At 42.7% G+C, this 14,895-nt stretch overlaps 2 protein-coding genes across 2 annotated transcripts; one reads left to right on the forward strand and one right to left on the reverse strand.

Moving 5' to 3' along the window:
* Positions 1 to 1,073: 1,073 nt before the first annotated feature.
* LOC149285418 (metabotropic glutamate receptor 2-like) lies at positions 1,074 to 6,297 on the forward strand. Its single transcript, XM_089495310.1, has 4 exons — positions 1,074 to 1,779; positions 3,227 to 4,287; positions 4,782 to 4,947; positions 6,224 to 6,297. The coding sequence occupies exons 1-4, from the start codon at positions 1,074 to 1,076 to the stop codon at positions 6,295 to 6,297; spliced, it is 2,007 nt and encodes a 668-aa protein (XP_089351436.1).
* Positions 6,298 to 7,035: 738 nt separating this feature from the next.
* LOC149285419 (U3 small nucleolar RNA-interacting protein 2-like) lies at positions 7,036 to 14,824 on the reverse strand. Its single transcript, XM_089495358.1, has 16 exons — positions 14,785 to 14,824; positions 13,163 to 13,380; positions 12,170 to 12,261; positions 11,984 to 12,093; positions 11,821 to 11,882; positions 11,676 to 11,717; positions 11,460 to 11,586; positions 11,121 to 11,245; positions 10,859 to 10,951; positions 10,667 to 10,767; positions 10,354 to 10,488; positions 8,749 to 8,811; positions 8,445 to 8,590; positions 7,433 to 7,512; positions 7,234 to 7,307; positions 7,036 to 7,126 (listed from the first exon to the last, which is right to left on the reverse strand). The coding sequence occupies exons 1-16, from the start codon at positions 14,822 to 14,824 to the stop codon at positions 7,036 to 7,038; spliced, it is 1,599 nt and encodes a 532-aa protein (XP_089351484.1).
* Between the last annotated feature and the right edge of the window lie 71 nt (positions 14,825 to 14,895).

Below are 14,895 nucleotides of genomic sequence, written 5' to 3' on the forward strand. Positions count from 1 at the left end.
TCTCCTTAGTTACATACAACATCAGTAACTTAAAATGTGAGAATTAGAATTAGATCTCTCAATGTAAAACATATGGTTGTAATCTTCCTGCATTTCGTGACCTTCACCCCGTCTCTTACCATTATAAATAAAATCACAGATTTAATTGTAAAAATCTGCTCAGCGTATTAAAGAGGTATATATAAAGGGATCCTCTAATAATGCTAAGTGCTAAGCTACTGCAAAGCCAATCAACATATGGGCTTAAGCTATAGCACTCTTTACAATGAAGGAAACTGACCCCTTTCACTGGTTTAGGATCCAGCTTTATCTCACATTTATTTCAATACTATCAGCATAGCACTTCAAGACAATTCCCCTTCAACCTCAAGAAAGTTGGGACAGTGTCACCTGACGTTACTATGACAATCCATGCTCTTAGGCGGCATTATGAAGGGTTGCACAACCCCATGTCCCAAGAACTTTTGTGCCTACTGCCCATTTGAACCTCAAGAATCCAGATGCATCTATATGGAGAGTTGGAAAGGGGGCAATTGAGATTCTGAGATCCTCCCTAGATTTTGTACCACTGCCAGAAGCCTTTCTGTGTGTCTTGTTTGCATTTCCACTTACAGCCAGTATGAATGTTGAGTAACAAAGACTTTTTATGGCATTTACTTTCTGATGGGACATTTCCTGTGCTCCATCATGGGCTTTTGCGTATTATATCCTTCATAGGAGTGTAACTACTTAAACTATTCTCATCTGTGACACATAGATGCATCTCTATGAACAATGTTGTAGGACCACAACGCCCCTTCCTCTGAGCAGACCTTTATGGCAGTTCCATGTCAGATCTCCTTATGCAATAAACGTTTGTCTTCCAACTTCTTGTTCTGTTCTTCCCCATCATGTTTATAATATCATCTCTAAAATTATTAATTTATTTCTATCTAAAACAGGTTGCCAACCTTTTAAGGCTCTTCCAGATTCCACAAATCAGTTACGCCTCAACAAGTGCCAAATTAAGTGACAAGTCTCGTTATGACTTCTTTGCTCGAACTGTGCCCCCGGACTTTTACCAAGCCAAAGCCATGGCAGAAATCCTGAGATTCTTAAACTGGACATATGTATCCACAGTGGCATCTGAGGGTGACTATGGCGAAACAGGGATTGAAGCCTTTGAGCAGGAGGCACGAGCTCGCAACATCTGCATTGCCACCTCGGAGAAGGTTGGACGGTCCATGAACAAAAAGACCTTCGAGGGTGTCATCCGAGCACTGCAGCAGAAACCTAGTGCTCGAGTGGTAGTTCTGTTCACGAAAATCGAGGATGCTAGGGAACTTTTAGCTGCGGCTCAAAGACTCAATGTTTCCTTTATGTGGGTGGCCAGTGATGGCTGGGGAGCTTTGGAGAGTGTGGTGCTTGGCAGTGAAGATGTGGCTGAAGGTGCCATCACCATGGAACTGGCATCTTACCCATTGTGGGAATTTTCCAATTATTTCCAGTCATTGCACCCTGACAATAATACACGCAACCCTTGGTTCCGAGAATTCTGGGAGAACAAGTTTCAGTGTCGCCTAACATCGCCAGGATGTGCTGAGCATTCTTTGAAAAATGTGAAATTCGAACAGGAGTCCAAGATCATGTTTGTGGTGAATGCAGTGTATGCTATGGCTCATGCAATGCACAATATGTACGAGGCCCTCTGCCCCAATACCTCTCAACCATGTCCTGCCATGAATCCAATAAATGGGCGCCGCTTCTACCGTGACTACATCCTCAATGTAAAATTCAACGGTAAGTATCGAGAAGTTCATCTATAGTGACTTTTGTAACATGCAGAGCTCTGACTCAATCGAATTTGCTCTTGTAGGCCCTACTTGACCCTTGTTTATTCCATGGGGGTACAATCTCCTGTGCCAAACCCCCAGTTGCCAAACATGTGTTGAGAAACATCCCAAGAAGATAAAATGGGTAGTTCTAAAACTTAGTAAAGTGCACTTGTACAAAAAACATTAACCTTATGCAGGCATTCAGTTTTCAGGTTGTTAGAATGAATAGAAAGGTTGTTAATGAAGTAAGTCATCACTGATTCAGTGAATATGTTATAAATAAAAATCCACATTGAGCAATTTGTCTTATTTACGATAAATCCACCGACGCTGCTGAATGCAAAACTAAACATCATTCCTAGTGCCCTGTAACTGCTGGGAACACTTTGCTGTCATCAGTGATATAATTACCTTTGGGGCCAACCAAGGGCAGCTCTCCCAGTGGCCTCTCTCTCCGTGGTTAGGGTCCAGGCCCGGTAATAGCTCTGTTCCCCTTTAATAAACAGAACGCCGGGATACAACGTCATGCCCCGGCATTCTGTGTCTTAAAGCTTATGATATTCTTACTGCCATGTGTCCTTGTCACTGATTGGATCAATTAGCCAATCAGTGGCATGGTTAGACCATGGAGGAGGATGGCAGCTACAGCTGCAAGGCTGCAGTTTTGACCCCAGATATGTCTTTTATTTGTATTAACATGCATTCTGCTTTACTTGGGGTGTCTGTCAACCACAATACTAGAGAGTGCATTTAATGTTTAAGTGGAACAGCATCTTTAGTATTTTGAGGTCATACTGCACATAGAATATCCTAACCAGTTGGATTAATGTATTTGTGCTATTACGGTTTAGTAATTTTGGAATTAGTAACATTTCATTTAAATCCGAGAGGCTTTTTGAAGTCAGCTTTGTTCTCTGCATTTAAACTTTGCCCCAATATCATAAGCTTATTGTAGTGGCACTACTTACCCTATAATAAAACTTTCACGGGGAAAATATACAATGCGTTTTACTGCCATAAATGAAAATTTAGTAGGTTTTACCTCGCGGCATATTATTTCCCGCTGTGAAGCTATTACCATTTGGAATTTTGACACACAATTGGAATGCTGGTCGAGAGGGAGATGTAGAAGCAACGAGGTAGACGCAAAAACAGAGTACAATACACACACAAAAACACAGCTGCAACATGCGCACAAATATATTTATGTTATTCTAGTGGCCAGTGGCTCGTGGCCAGTGGCCAGTGGTAGGTTTTACACTGGGATCATCACTTATATGTCAAGTAATAGAGACATATAACAATTGGAACCGTTTTATACCAAGTTTTCATACCCACGATGCCAAATATGTTTCGGGTAGGCCTATGCATGATGTATTTATTTTTAATATTTTTTTTCTCTTTTTTTGTAGCTCCATTTCCACCTCCGGACACTCATAGCATAGTGCGATTTGACAAATTTGGTGATGGAATAGGACGTTATAATATCTTCAACTTTCAGAACACAGATGGGTTTCACTACAAGAAAGTGGGCTACTGGGGTGAAGAGCTGACGCTCAACACCAACCTGATCCCGTGGGCGCGTAGTGCAGTACCCGTGTCTCAGTGCAGCGACCCTTGTAAGAAGAACGAGGTAAAGAGCATGCAGCCGGGAGATGTGTGCTGTTGGATCTGCATCCCTTGTCAGCCGTACGAGTTTCTGCTAGATGAGTTCACATGCATGGCTTGTGAACTGGGACAATGGCCGAACGAGGAGCTGAACGGCTGTTATGATCTCCCCCAGGAGTATATACGCTGGAGAGATGCTTGGGCACTGGGGCCAGTGTGCCTGTCCTGCCTGGGGCTACTTTCTACCCTCTTTATATTTGTGGTGTTTGTGCAACACAACAACACACCAATTGTAAAAGCTTCAGGACGTGAACTCTGCTACATCTTGTTGAGCGGAGTACTCCTCTGTTATGCCATGACTTTCATTTTCATTGCCAAGCCATCACCTTCTGTCTGCACGCTTCGCCGCCTTGGCCTTGGCACCTCTTTTGCCATTTGCTACTCAGCCTTGCTTACAAAGACCAATCGTATTGCTCGCATCTTTAGCGGGGCGCGAGAGGGGGTCCAACGGCCTCGTTTTATCAGCCCTGCATCGCAAGTGGGCATCTGCCTGGCACTCATCTCCTTCCAGCTGCTTGTGGTGGTAGTCTGGCTGCTTATGGAGCCACCAGGGACCCGAAAGGACACTGCCCCAGACAAGCGATACATAGTGACCTTGAAGTGTAACAGCGGTGATGGCAGCATGCTGGTATCCCTATCGTACAATGTACTGCTTGTCCTGCTCTGCACGCTCTATGCATTTAAGACTCGCAAATGTCCGGAGAATTTTAACGAAGCCAAATTCATTGGCTTCACCATGTATACTACGTGTATCATCTGGCTGGCATTCCTGCCTATCTTCTACGTGACCTCGAGCGATTACCGGGTGAGAGCCATTATGCTTTGTCATTAGTCACTCGGTCTGGAGCCCTGACTATGATGGTCATCGTTAACATATCAGTACATTACACAATATAAATATTTATCTCGTGGTACACGGCCCACCACATCGTGTGCCACAGCCAATGTCGAAAATGCAGTATGATCGTCAATTCTGATTTGCATTATGAATTCAGCCAACGCAAGGGTTTTAAAACAGCCCTGCAGTCGTTTTGTTTTAGGATAATTTTGTTGGTGTGTTTCAGCTTGAGTGTTATAAAGCCGTTCAGGTCTGGCCCATATCGGAAGCCCATCCAAATCACTTTCAATTATGCCGTAAGATTCCACCGAGAACGTTTTCACGCATAATGAATCTGTTCAGGGTAGATATACAGGTTTATCTCCCGAATGTCCGTCTTCCAGAAAATGCAGGTATCTTTTACTATTAAGAGTAGGTACATAATCCCATAGTCTTACTTCACACTCTCTTTCCCGTTCCAGGTTCAGACTACCACACTATGCGTTTCTGTCAGTCTCAGCGGCTCTGTGGTCCTTGGTTGCCTGTTCACTCCAAAACTGCACATCATTTTATTTCAGCCACAGAAAAACGTCACCAGCCATCGCACTGCCACCAACCGATTCAGTGCCACCGGAGCAGGGTCACAAGGTTAGTGCCACGAAACGCATTTAAAGGATAATGCAACCCTGCAATATAAGAATCTGTATTACACATGAATGTGTTTAGCAAAGACCCGTAGGTAAAGCAAATTAAAGGAACAGAGAATTCCGTGTTGATGGATAAGTAATGCATTTCAATAGTTCAACAATCCTAGGACTATATTTCACATTTATGAGGCACAGTAAAACAAGCTCACATGCTTGTTTTACTTGTTCACAAGGGTGAATGCACTACACACGGCTGAGGCTGTGATGCATGCGCACATACTCCGTTTGCCCGACCGACCACATTCATTCACTAAACGGACGATCATAAGACAGGACAGGAGCAGAACGGAGAGAGGGAAGCAAATCTTGGTCTGATTCATTCTTTCCTAAAGATTAGAAACCCCTTAAGCCATAGTTCAAGCTGCTTAATATCCTACTCTTCGTTCCAATCCTCCTCTCAAAAGCTACCCATGCAGGTTTTCAGGAACTTTAATTAGCTGGATGCGTCAGACTGCTGTAGACATCAATCGATCCCAAACAAATGTTTATTCACGTTCTTCTGTAATCCTTCCCTACATTAATGCGGCGTCACACAAAGTATAGAAAAATTCGGATTGCCATGCTTTTCATGTCTAGCACAGTTTCGGAAACGACAAATTGGACTTGGACATGAATCATTACGGGTAGTAACCGATGTACGCAGGTTTGATTCTAGGGGTAATAGAAACTTTTGAAGTTGGCCAACTTCATAACACAGTCACCTTGATAAACCACACATCCGCAAATGTTTTGCGATCCAGCAGGTACTGAAAGGGTTAAGCTAAAAAAAAAAAAAAAAAAATTAAAAAAAAGCCTAAAAAGAGAGGAATGGAATCGCATACATTAAAACGAAGCATCTGCTGCACTTAATGTGAAGAAATGCAGTTTGAATGCTCTCCCCTCCACACGCCATTCCTTTTGTCATCTCCGTTTTAACCCCCTGCCCGTGATGCCCCAGGGATTATTTTAATGGGTTGATTGAAATTCATGTCCCTACAGGAGCCTCCGGCTGCCCATTAACCTGCACAGAATCAACAATCTTACTAACAAGGGAGTTAACAAACGTCTCATTAATACACCCTCCTACTGTTATACAAAACACAGAGACATCACCCATTCCTCCAAGAACATATCACCCCCTACTGCTGATCATCCATGGTGCTCGTCATAAAGCTACCAATGTATAGAAGACATTGTCGGTGCGATTAATTCCAACATATAAAAAATTCTCTTTCCAGGGACAGCTGTGCAGTATGTGCCGACTGTGTGTAACGGGCGTGAAGTCGTGGACTCTACAACCTCATCCCTCTGATAAAGCCTAGCTCCAAGTGGGTGGGATGGGACATATAGGATGATACTTCCCCACCGCAAAGCAAGCACAATGACCACAAATGTCACATTGTGTCCAGCTAAGTGGAAGAGACTACAAGTGACTGTGCTGTCCATCACCCAGCTCCAGGAAACAGAAGATTGACAAGACCAGGATCCTGCACAACATATGATGAACAATCCATGAGACAGCCATCGGAGGAAGGTGGATTGTGGGTAATCTGACTCCAGGACTTCGTTGACAAAGAGCACAATCAAGGGATACTGAGTTTATCGGTTACAGGGTGCACTATGAGAGGGTTAAATTAGGCTGTTCCATCTCATTCAAAAGTAGGTAGACCTGGAATGTGGTGCTAGCCCAGGATGAACAGCGCAAGCTTCATTAGAAGAAAAAATAAAGGCACAGCTGAGGGCCATCACTGCAAACAGTATTTTCTTTAGATTAGTAGATGTTACTGGGCAGCAATTACAATTACCGTGATAAGAACTGCTAACAGTGGTATTATGTAAATAAAACATCTGTTTGTAGTTTGATTTTTTGGAACAAACCCATTTTGAATGAAGCCTGCTGGAAAAGCTAGTTCCCACAAAAAACACAAGTCGTGAAACTAAATGTTTATATAATTAAATGTTTATATTTAGTTTCTGAAACATTGGGGGGCAAATACAGGAGAACTGCGGTACTGATGTATGAAAGGGGGGGGGGGGAATCAATGCAGGATCATGATCCATCGCTGAGAGGCAATTTCCTCTTGAAAGGAATTATATACAGGCCATTCTTGGCTTCCTTTATCCTCCACCAGCGCCCAAGCCTAAAATAAAAGGGGATATTTGATCAAAACAATTATTAATTCCACTTTATGCTAGGAGGTGATGCTTACAATAGGAACAGGGGTGTATATATTTTCATTGTACTCACCGGTGTTCCTGTCCTACTCCAGCCACCAGGAAATCAGCTGTGCTGGAAAACTGCAGGCTGTTCACAGACCCAACCTGAAACATGAGGAATATATTATATATATATATATATATATTAGTAGAAGGATAAAAAAACCAAAAAGGGAGAAATGAGCCCAACACTAGACCCGCTCCCTATTGATGGAAAATCTAACACTCACCAGGGGAATGGTAAATAGAGGATGCAGGCCTCTGAACCCTTCTCCACAACGCCAAAGTCGCAAGAAGCCATCATTAGAACCTGTAGCAAAACATTTAAAAAAAATAAATAAAAATGTAATAAATAAAAAATTAAAATTAACACATGGAAAAAAAAAAAAAAAAAAAGATATACATTTTTAAAATTAAAAGGTGATAAAAAAAAAAAAAATAAAATAGATAAAAGCAGCATTTCTAAGTCTAAAATGTGCTAGAATCCCATTCTGCATCCGAGCTGCACTCTACAGCCCTCTTAAAATTGCCAATATCTTTAAGTAATTTTACATCCCTAGGCTGTTCTTTTGTTCCCAGTATCCTGAATTAACCAGTACATTTAATACGAGTACATTTTTTGTTTTTTTCTGGATTTCTCTTGTAACTGCTGCTTCGGTGGTATGTTTACTTCCTTAGGCATCTGAAAAATGCATATAAGGATGCTTGCTTCTTGCCTAAGGTACACTGCTTGTATCACCAAAGTATACCATTGCCCATTGGGCCTAACAGCAAGGGAAACTAAGATGCCTTCTGCACATCCTATGAAGACATACACAAACCCGGCATTCTAGGAATAGCTTGCAATGACAGACTTTATTAAGCAATACACTAAGACAAAGACAAGAAGTTATGTTAAAATATGTAGATTCTAGCAACAATGTTAAATTAACTGAGCCGTGTCTTGTCTGAGTGTCACCGCCTCCTTGCTTGGACAAAGAAAAACCCCAGCACAATGGAGAGCTTTTCAGATGAGGTCTATTTAAAAGGTAGAATATAGAAGACAGAAGAGGGAAATTATTGGACAAGAAGAAGGGGTAATTAAACGAAGAGCTAGAGAGAGGGAAAACTCACAAATCTGTTCAAATGATACAGAAGGGTTAGATCATGACTGAGGAACAGAGTAGTAAAGCTGGTGGCTTTACTACTCTTGTCACATCCACCAAACACACAAACTTACAAAGTAAGAGCTTAGACACATACCAGAGGCAACCACATCACTGTTGAGAGCAGCAGACACTGCAGAAATCCAGTATGGTTGCTCCAGGCCAGTATCTCCATGTTGACCATGAGCACACCTCACCCTTGTAAGTGGCTTCTTCTTGGATACACTCCATAGAGCCAAGGATCTGGAGGATAACAGAATAGTATGTTGTATTAAGTGTAGCAAGCAAGCAAGCAAGCATGTATATTGTACATAATAAAGGGCACGTGGAATTTGCGGGTGACATGTCACATGACAGCGAGAATGCCATACCTGACCTAGGCATAGAGTGAAACTACTTACCCATCATCAGCTCCGGAAACCATGTGTTCCTCATTTATTAGCCTTATGCAGTCAATTGATCCTCTAAAAAGAAAACAAAAAAAAAAAAAAGTAAATTATTTGGGGTTTTTTTTAATACCAAAGCCTTTCCAGAGTGACCCCCCCCACCCCGCCTCTTCTATCAGCTGGGAGATTTAAATGTTGATCTGCTTAGGACCTTCTGTAGGATATCAAGGTGGGTCAGGAAGTTAAGCAGATTCCAGAATCCGCCAAGTAGCCTTCAGACAAAACCCTAAGTGCACCCTCTAGTTGGCAGATCATAGATTAGTGCTCACTACACAATCCGAGATTAGAAAGCAGTCGTTCACACCAAGGTTGGGAAAGCTCTGCGCTAGACATCTTAAAGTGGTGAAAGTGAGACCCCTGCTTGCAATCAGAAGTAATGCAACGTGCTTTGTCTTCCAACATGCAATAGCCTAGAAAGCTTATTTCCTTGCCAAGTAGGGTCCTTGGTATAAACAGTGGACTTTCTAGGATGTCTTGTACATATTGATGTTTAAGTCTTAAGGTAGATACCATTAGGCCAAGTCTAGTTAACGGTTAGTAAATAAGAACACATTTGAGGCTGATGCAGGCATCAAAAGTCTTATTTTAGGTAGATTGTGGAGTTTCCTTCAGCTTAACCAAGCACTGTGATTCCCAGTATTTCCCTGACATTGTATATTGTATTTTTTATATTATGGCCTCCAGTGGTTTATACGGCTCTCAGAATTAGCTGGACCTTCTCTGCATCAAGACCTACAGCTCCGGTTGTGCAATATGAATACTAGTCATGACTGGTGCCATCATACCAGAGATGTTAAAATCAAGTTCTCAAACTTATTTTCATAAACAAATACTTTTGGACAACCCAACGTCAATTTGCCTGTGCCTCTCAAGCTTCATCATAAGTCTCCAACAGCCTTACATAATAACTCAACTTTAGTATCCCAAAATTACGCAAATCACATGAGCTTCCCTTCCTGCGAGTACTTTTTTGGTTCTGTAGCAAGGTTTTGCATTTCAAATGGTTACAAAGTATCCATTTATGTGTGGCTCTTCAGGACACTGTTTGTGTATTTAAAACCTACAGCTCCCCAAAATTTGCAAGAGATTTAGAATCCATCTTCATTTCAGAAGAAAAAAAAAAAGTTATGCCCTTGGAGACCGCAACAATCATGCTACATTAAAAAGTTGGCTAATTGTGTAGATCCACCAAAGAAGTGCCCCATGGAACACTATGGAGAGGACCTCTTTCTAGACAAATGTTCAAAGCCAGTCAAGTTGCTGAGAGGTTTTTGTCACCAATATTTCTAGAACAACTAGCATAAGCTTTCAGCGCACTTGGGTCAGACGTAAATCCTGTGAAGCCAGTCAATAATAGAATAACTGAAATGCATACATATTTCCAGTAATGAATATGGCTAACTCAGGGCTCGAATAGTTTACCATGAGGCAGTAGCCATTGTATATTTATCTCTATTGTCATACCTACCGCTGGCTCCTAAAAAAAATATCAATCTGGCTCCTTACTTCTATATAAGTTTATACAGCCCTGGGGAAATTAAGCAACAGATTCTTACTCACTCATGGCCACTGAACACAAGTTGGGTCTCCTCTGCAATCTTCCAAACTCTTACAGTCCCATCTCTACCACCTGAGGTCACACATCTCTCCCTGCTCAAGCTGTCCAGGCCTGTGATTGTATCCTGGTGACCAAACCTGGAAAAATAATATTTAGCATTCATCAATATGAAGTTTACTTACATTTTTAGTTATGGTTAAGGGTTTTAGTACCATATATAGTTTGAAGGTGCTTTGTAAAATAATCTGTACATAAATATATCAAGTTATTACAACCTGAGCCAATTCAGACGTAGTCACACACCACACAACTCACAATGTTTCAATGTAGGAATTCTCTGATACATTCCAGACTTTGACAGAGCGATCGTGCGAAGCACTGAACAGCTGGTGAGTTCCTTTCTGAAAAGAAAGCCCCTATAATGTGGGTGGGAGGAGGAACAAATTAGAAAAATGGTGGACGGAAAGATAAAAAGGGAAAGAGAAAGGAGGGAGGTAAATCACGTACAGATATTGCATCTCTGTGTCCTTGAAATTTATGAAGGTTTTGACATGTTTCAGCGTTCCAAATAAAGATAAGTTTGTTCTGGTCACCCGATGCCTGTGCAGATACAAAAAGCAATCAATGTCATCATTCACAAAGCACCATCAAGCCTGGAGGATACGGAGAACAATGCTTACGCACCCTCAGTGTATGCCTATATATGTCAATTTCCGTAAGTACAGCCAGCTAAAGCGTTTGGATATGTAAAGACAACCCATCTCCTTACCAAATACTTTCCATCCGAGGACACTGCCATGCACAGAATATGTCTAGTGTGTCCAACATGTTTGTCTTCACAACCTTTTCTACCACCCGGGATCTTGTGGACCTTCTTCCCATCACACACAGACCCTGGATATAAACAAACGCGCATGATTTAGCACATAGGAAAAAAACAGAATAGACTACGCATGTTATTCTTGAGACTGACAATGTGCATGAAGACCAAAGAATAACACTTAACGTGCTTTATATGGAACCGGCCATTTATGAGAAATCAAACCGACTTAACATAACCACGCAGCACAAGATTGAACCCACGTTACACCCCACTTTCATCGCTCACATTTGATGATGGAACAGTCTTTAGAGCCAGAAAACACGTATCTGTCATCAGGAGTAATCACAAGGCAGGTGATGGGTCCTTGGTGGCCACGGAATAGGCGAATCTCTGATGGTTCTGGGGGTATTAACTGGGAAACAAAAAATGATAATATAATAAACTGAAGCACAAACTGGAAAGTCAGTGGAATGGAGGACAGGCGAAAACAAAACGTAATACCTCTTTGGCTAAGGGACGTTGAAGTTTCCCACGCTGCTCCAACTAACGAAAGAAAATAAAATATCATTAGCTGCAAAGATTGTATAAAGACACCCCTCCAGTCACCACAAAAGCTTTTTTTTTTTCTTCTTCATTGCCAACCTACCACATCCTCCTGAAGTCTGCTTGCAATGACATCTTGGCTCTCATCTTCTAGCTGCTCCTCCTCTGAAGAACACAAAGCATTTAATTAAAACAGAAATGACAGACACACGTGACATATGCATGAAAGCACAACAATGCTGCCAAGTTTCAGGTCTATATCTAACCTTGATCCTGCAATTGCTGCAAATATTCTTTGGCTAGGCGTAACTTTTTCTCCTGAGCGGTCTCCTCCAGATCTTCTTCATCTTCGTGAGGCTTTGCTCGCACTGGTGCACTAAGTAGGAATGGAAAATACTTAGATAATGATAAAAACAGAATTTGGATGTTGGAAAGAAGCGGAGAGAACATACCTCTCAGTATCAGAGTCACTCTCTATCTCTTCTCTTAAGTTTACTCCTTTCCTCTTCTTTCTCTTTTGGGATGCGGCTTCTGTATCCCCAGCCTGTAACGGAGACATATGCCAAGAGTGTACTTAAGTTCAAATAAAAAACACTCTATTCAGATCCAAACATTGGGAAGACTGCTTAAAATTCTTATTTCAACTCCAGCAACTATTTTTTTTGGCAAAATCATGCAAATCCACGAAGGAAACTCCATCTACAGCCCGATGACCCACAGTCACACAAAAGTATCAAAACGTAAGCCAACGGCTTAAATGTTAGCGCTCTGTCATCGTCTGGCGACTAAGTCCCGAGCAAGCCGGCCAGCTAAAAAGTTTCCTTATTTCCACTAAAGCAATATAACCCTAACATAGGCGTCTGTGGCAACATTTATCAATGGGTTAGTCTAATTAAAGCACCATAGACTGCTTTACAGCATAGTGTTGAATTAACTAACATTTTAAACTCTAGAGTGGACTATAAATATAGACTCATGTAAGGGTGGATTTAGAGATACATAAACACCACAAAGTGACACCACAGAAGGCCCAGAGCCAGATCACAAACCCAAGGCACTAAGTTAGACCCTCTCATTCACACACCTCTCCTCATCGGCCAGGAATAGGATAATCAACTCATCTAGTCCAAAACGAGTTTAACGGGGGCTCCCTAGTACATATTGTGCAATCTATTATAACCCAATTAACGGAGTATTAACCCCTGCATGATTACGGACCACATACTGTATAACGGGGACAACATTAACTTTCATAAAGTGACGAGATCGCGCATGATCCCTCTCTACTAGGGCGCGTTTTAAACATTCATTCATATCCTTCTAACCTCCGCACGACGTCTCCTCCCGGGACCCTCCGTTCCTTTCTTAATAAACAGGCCAGACATGCTCGGCAGACAGCACCAGACCCACGTGTAGATATTCAAGTTCCTTCCGGTCAACCCCACCGTACACCCATTAGCTGCTGCTTCAAAGTGCCCGCCCCCCGAAAGCCTATTGGATGTTAATGCTGTTCTAGTACGTCTTTCGCTATTGGACAGGAATAATTCGAATGGACCGCCCGCTGCTGTCGTCACTTCGTCGGATGGGATGGAAGGTTGTGTTTCCATGGTGATAAAAGGCCGGTGTTGCTTGCTGCTGGTTTCTAGGCAATAGCATCGCACACCTGTGCCACATATTCATGTGGGATGAATACACCATTATAATAGACACTATGTACCAACATATTTTGCACATCTGTTCTGTATTATTCTATATCACACCTAGGTGACTGCCCACATTCCAAATAGGGGGCAGACCTTTACCAAGAATGTTTATGGAATTAAAGTACGTCATTAAAAAAAACAATATTATTACCAAACTATAATTTATAAACACGTTGCATTATTTTGACTTTTGCAGCAATGCACTCAGAAACATAGAACTTGATGGCCGATAAGACATTCAGCTCATCTAGGCTGCCTGTTTTTCCTGATGTAATCAGTCCTCGGCCTTGTTTTATATTTGGGATAGCCACATGCAAATCCCATATAATAACTTCTACCACTTATGCTGGGAGGCTGTTCCACGTATCTATAAAGCCTCTAAGTAAAATGTCCTTACGTGACATCTAAGCCTCTGACCCTCTATTTTTAGCGTATCCCGTCCTTATGACCAGCAATCGGAGGAGGAAAATGGATTTGGACCCTCTTAAACAGCAGCATTTGGGAGGTATACTTGGAGCAATGAGAGAAAGCTGCTTTTTCAGGCTCATTATTTTTATCTTGGAAATGCTACACATTAAATGTGCGATTCATGTACAAGCCAAAAATGGACTAGCCCCCCCGATGCCATACTGGCACACAGAGGTCTCAAGTCTCCCACAAATTCCCTCACAATGTCTCCCAACCTTCTCCACCAGCCACTTTCATGTCCCTGTCTCGTCTCCCACAGTTCTGCTTCTTCTCTTGCCTCGTCTTTCTTCGTCCGCTTCTACCCGGTATCAGCTCCATTGACCATGCTTCTCAGAGTACTTCTTCAAAGGGGCAAAGCCATGGCACGCACCACGTGGGCAGACTCTACCTCATTTATTAAAACGGGGGAGAGGCAGTCCATGCGGTGCACAGAGGCTGCACCCTTTTGCAGAAGTGCTCCGAGAAGCCTGGTCAACAGAGCTGATACCATGGAGAATCGGACAAAGAAAGAAGACAGAAGAAGAAGAGGTAAGAGAAGAAGCGGAGCTGCCGGAGACACAGAGACAAGGACTCAAAAGCAGTTAGGGTCCCACAGTCAGGCTGATGCAAGGATTTTGCCACCCTAGGCAAAACATAATTTTGTCGCCCCCTGGCTCCACCCCCGCAAGCTTACTGAATAGGCGCCTACTTTGCCTGTAGGTGGCACCGGCCCTGTCCACAGTCTGTTAGTGGAGTCCACTTGCAGGGAATGCAAACACTTTTAATGCACAGTCTTACAGGCCACAAAACGCAAGCAGTGTGAGCATACCTGGTTTGACCCAGGGATCTCCAGGTGAAGCACCTCCTCACCGGTTCTCCGGGTCAGGACCCGAATCCTCCGCCCATTTTCCCTTTACTTGGGGGTTGTTTCCCGCTGATGTCAGCGGGAACACCCATCGACGTCAGGGGGAAGGCCCAGCAACATCAGTGGGACCGCCCACGGACGATATCGGGACTGCCCGCTGACG

This window comes from Sceloporus occidentalis, unplaced genomic scaffold (genome assembly GCF_023333645.1).
Source record: "Sceloporus occidentalis isolate IW3139 unplaced genomic scaffold, rSceOcc1.0.p SCAF_79, whole genome shotgun sequence".
NCBI lineage: Eukaryota > Metazoa > Chordata > Lepidosauria > Squamata > Phrynosomatidae > Sceloporus > Sceloporus occidentalis.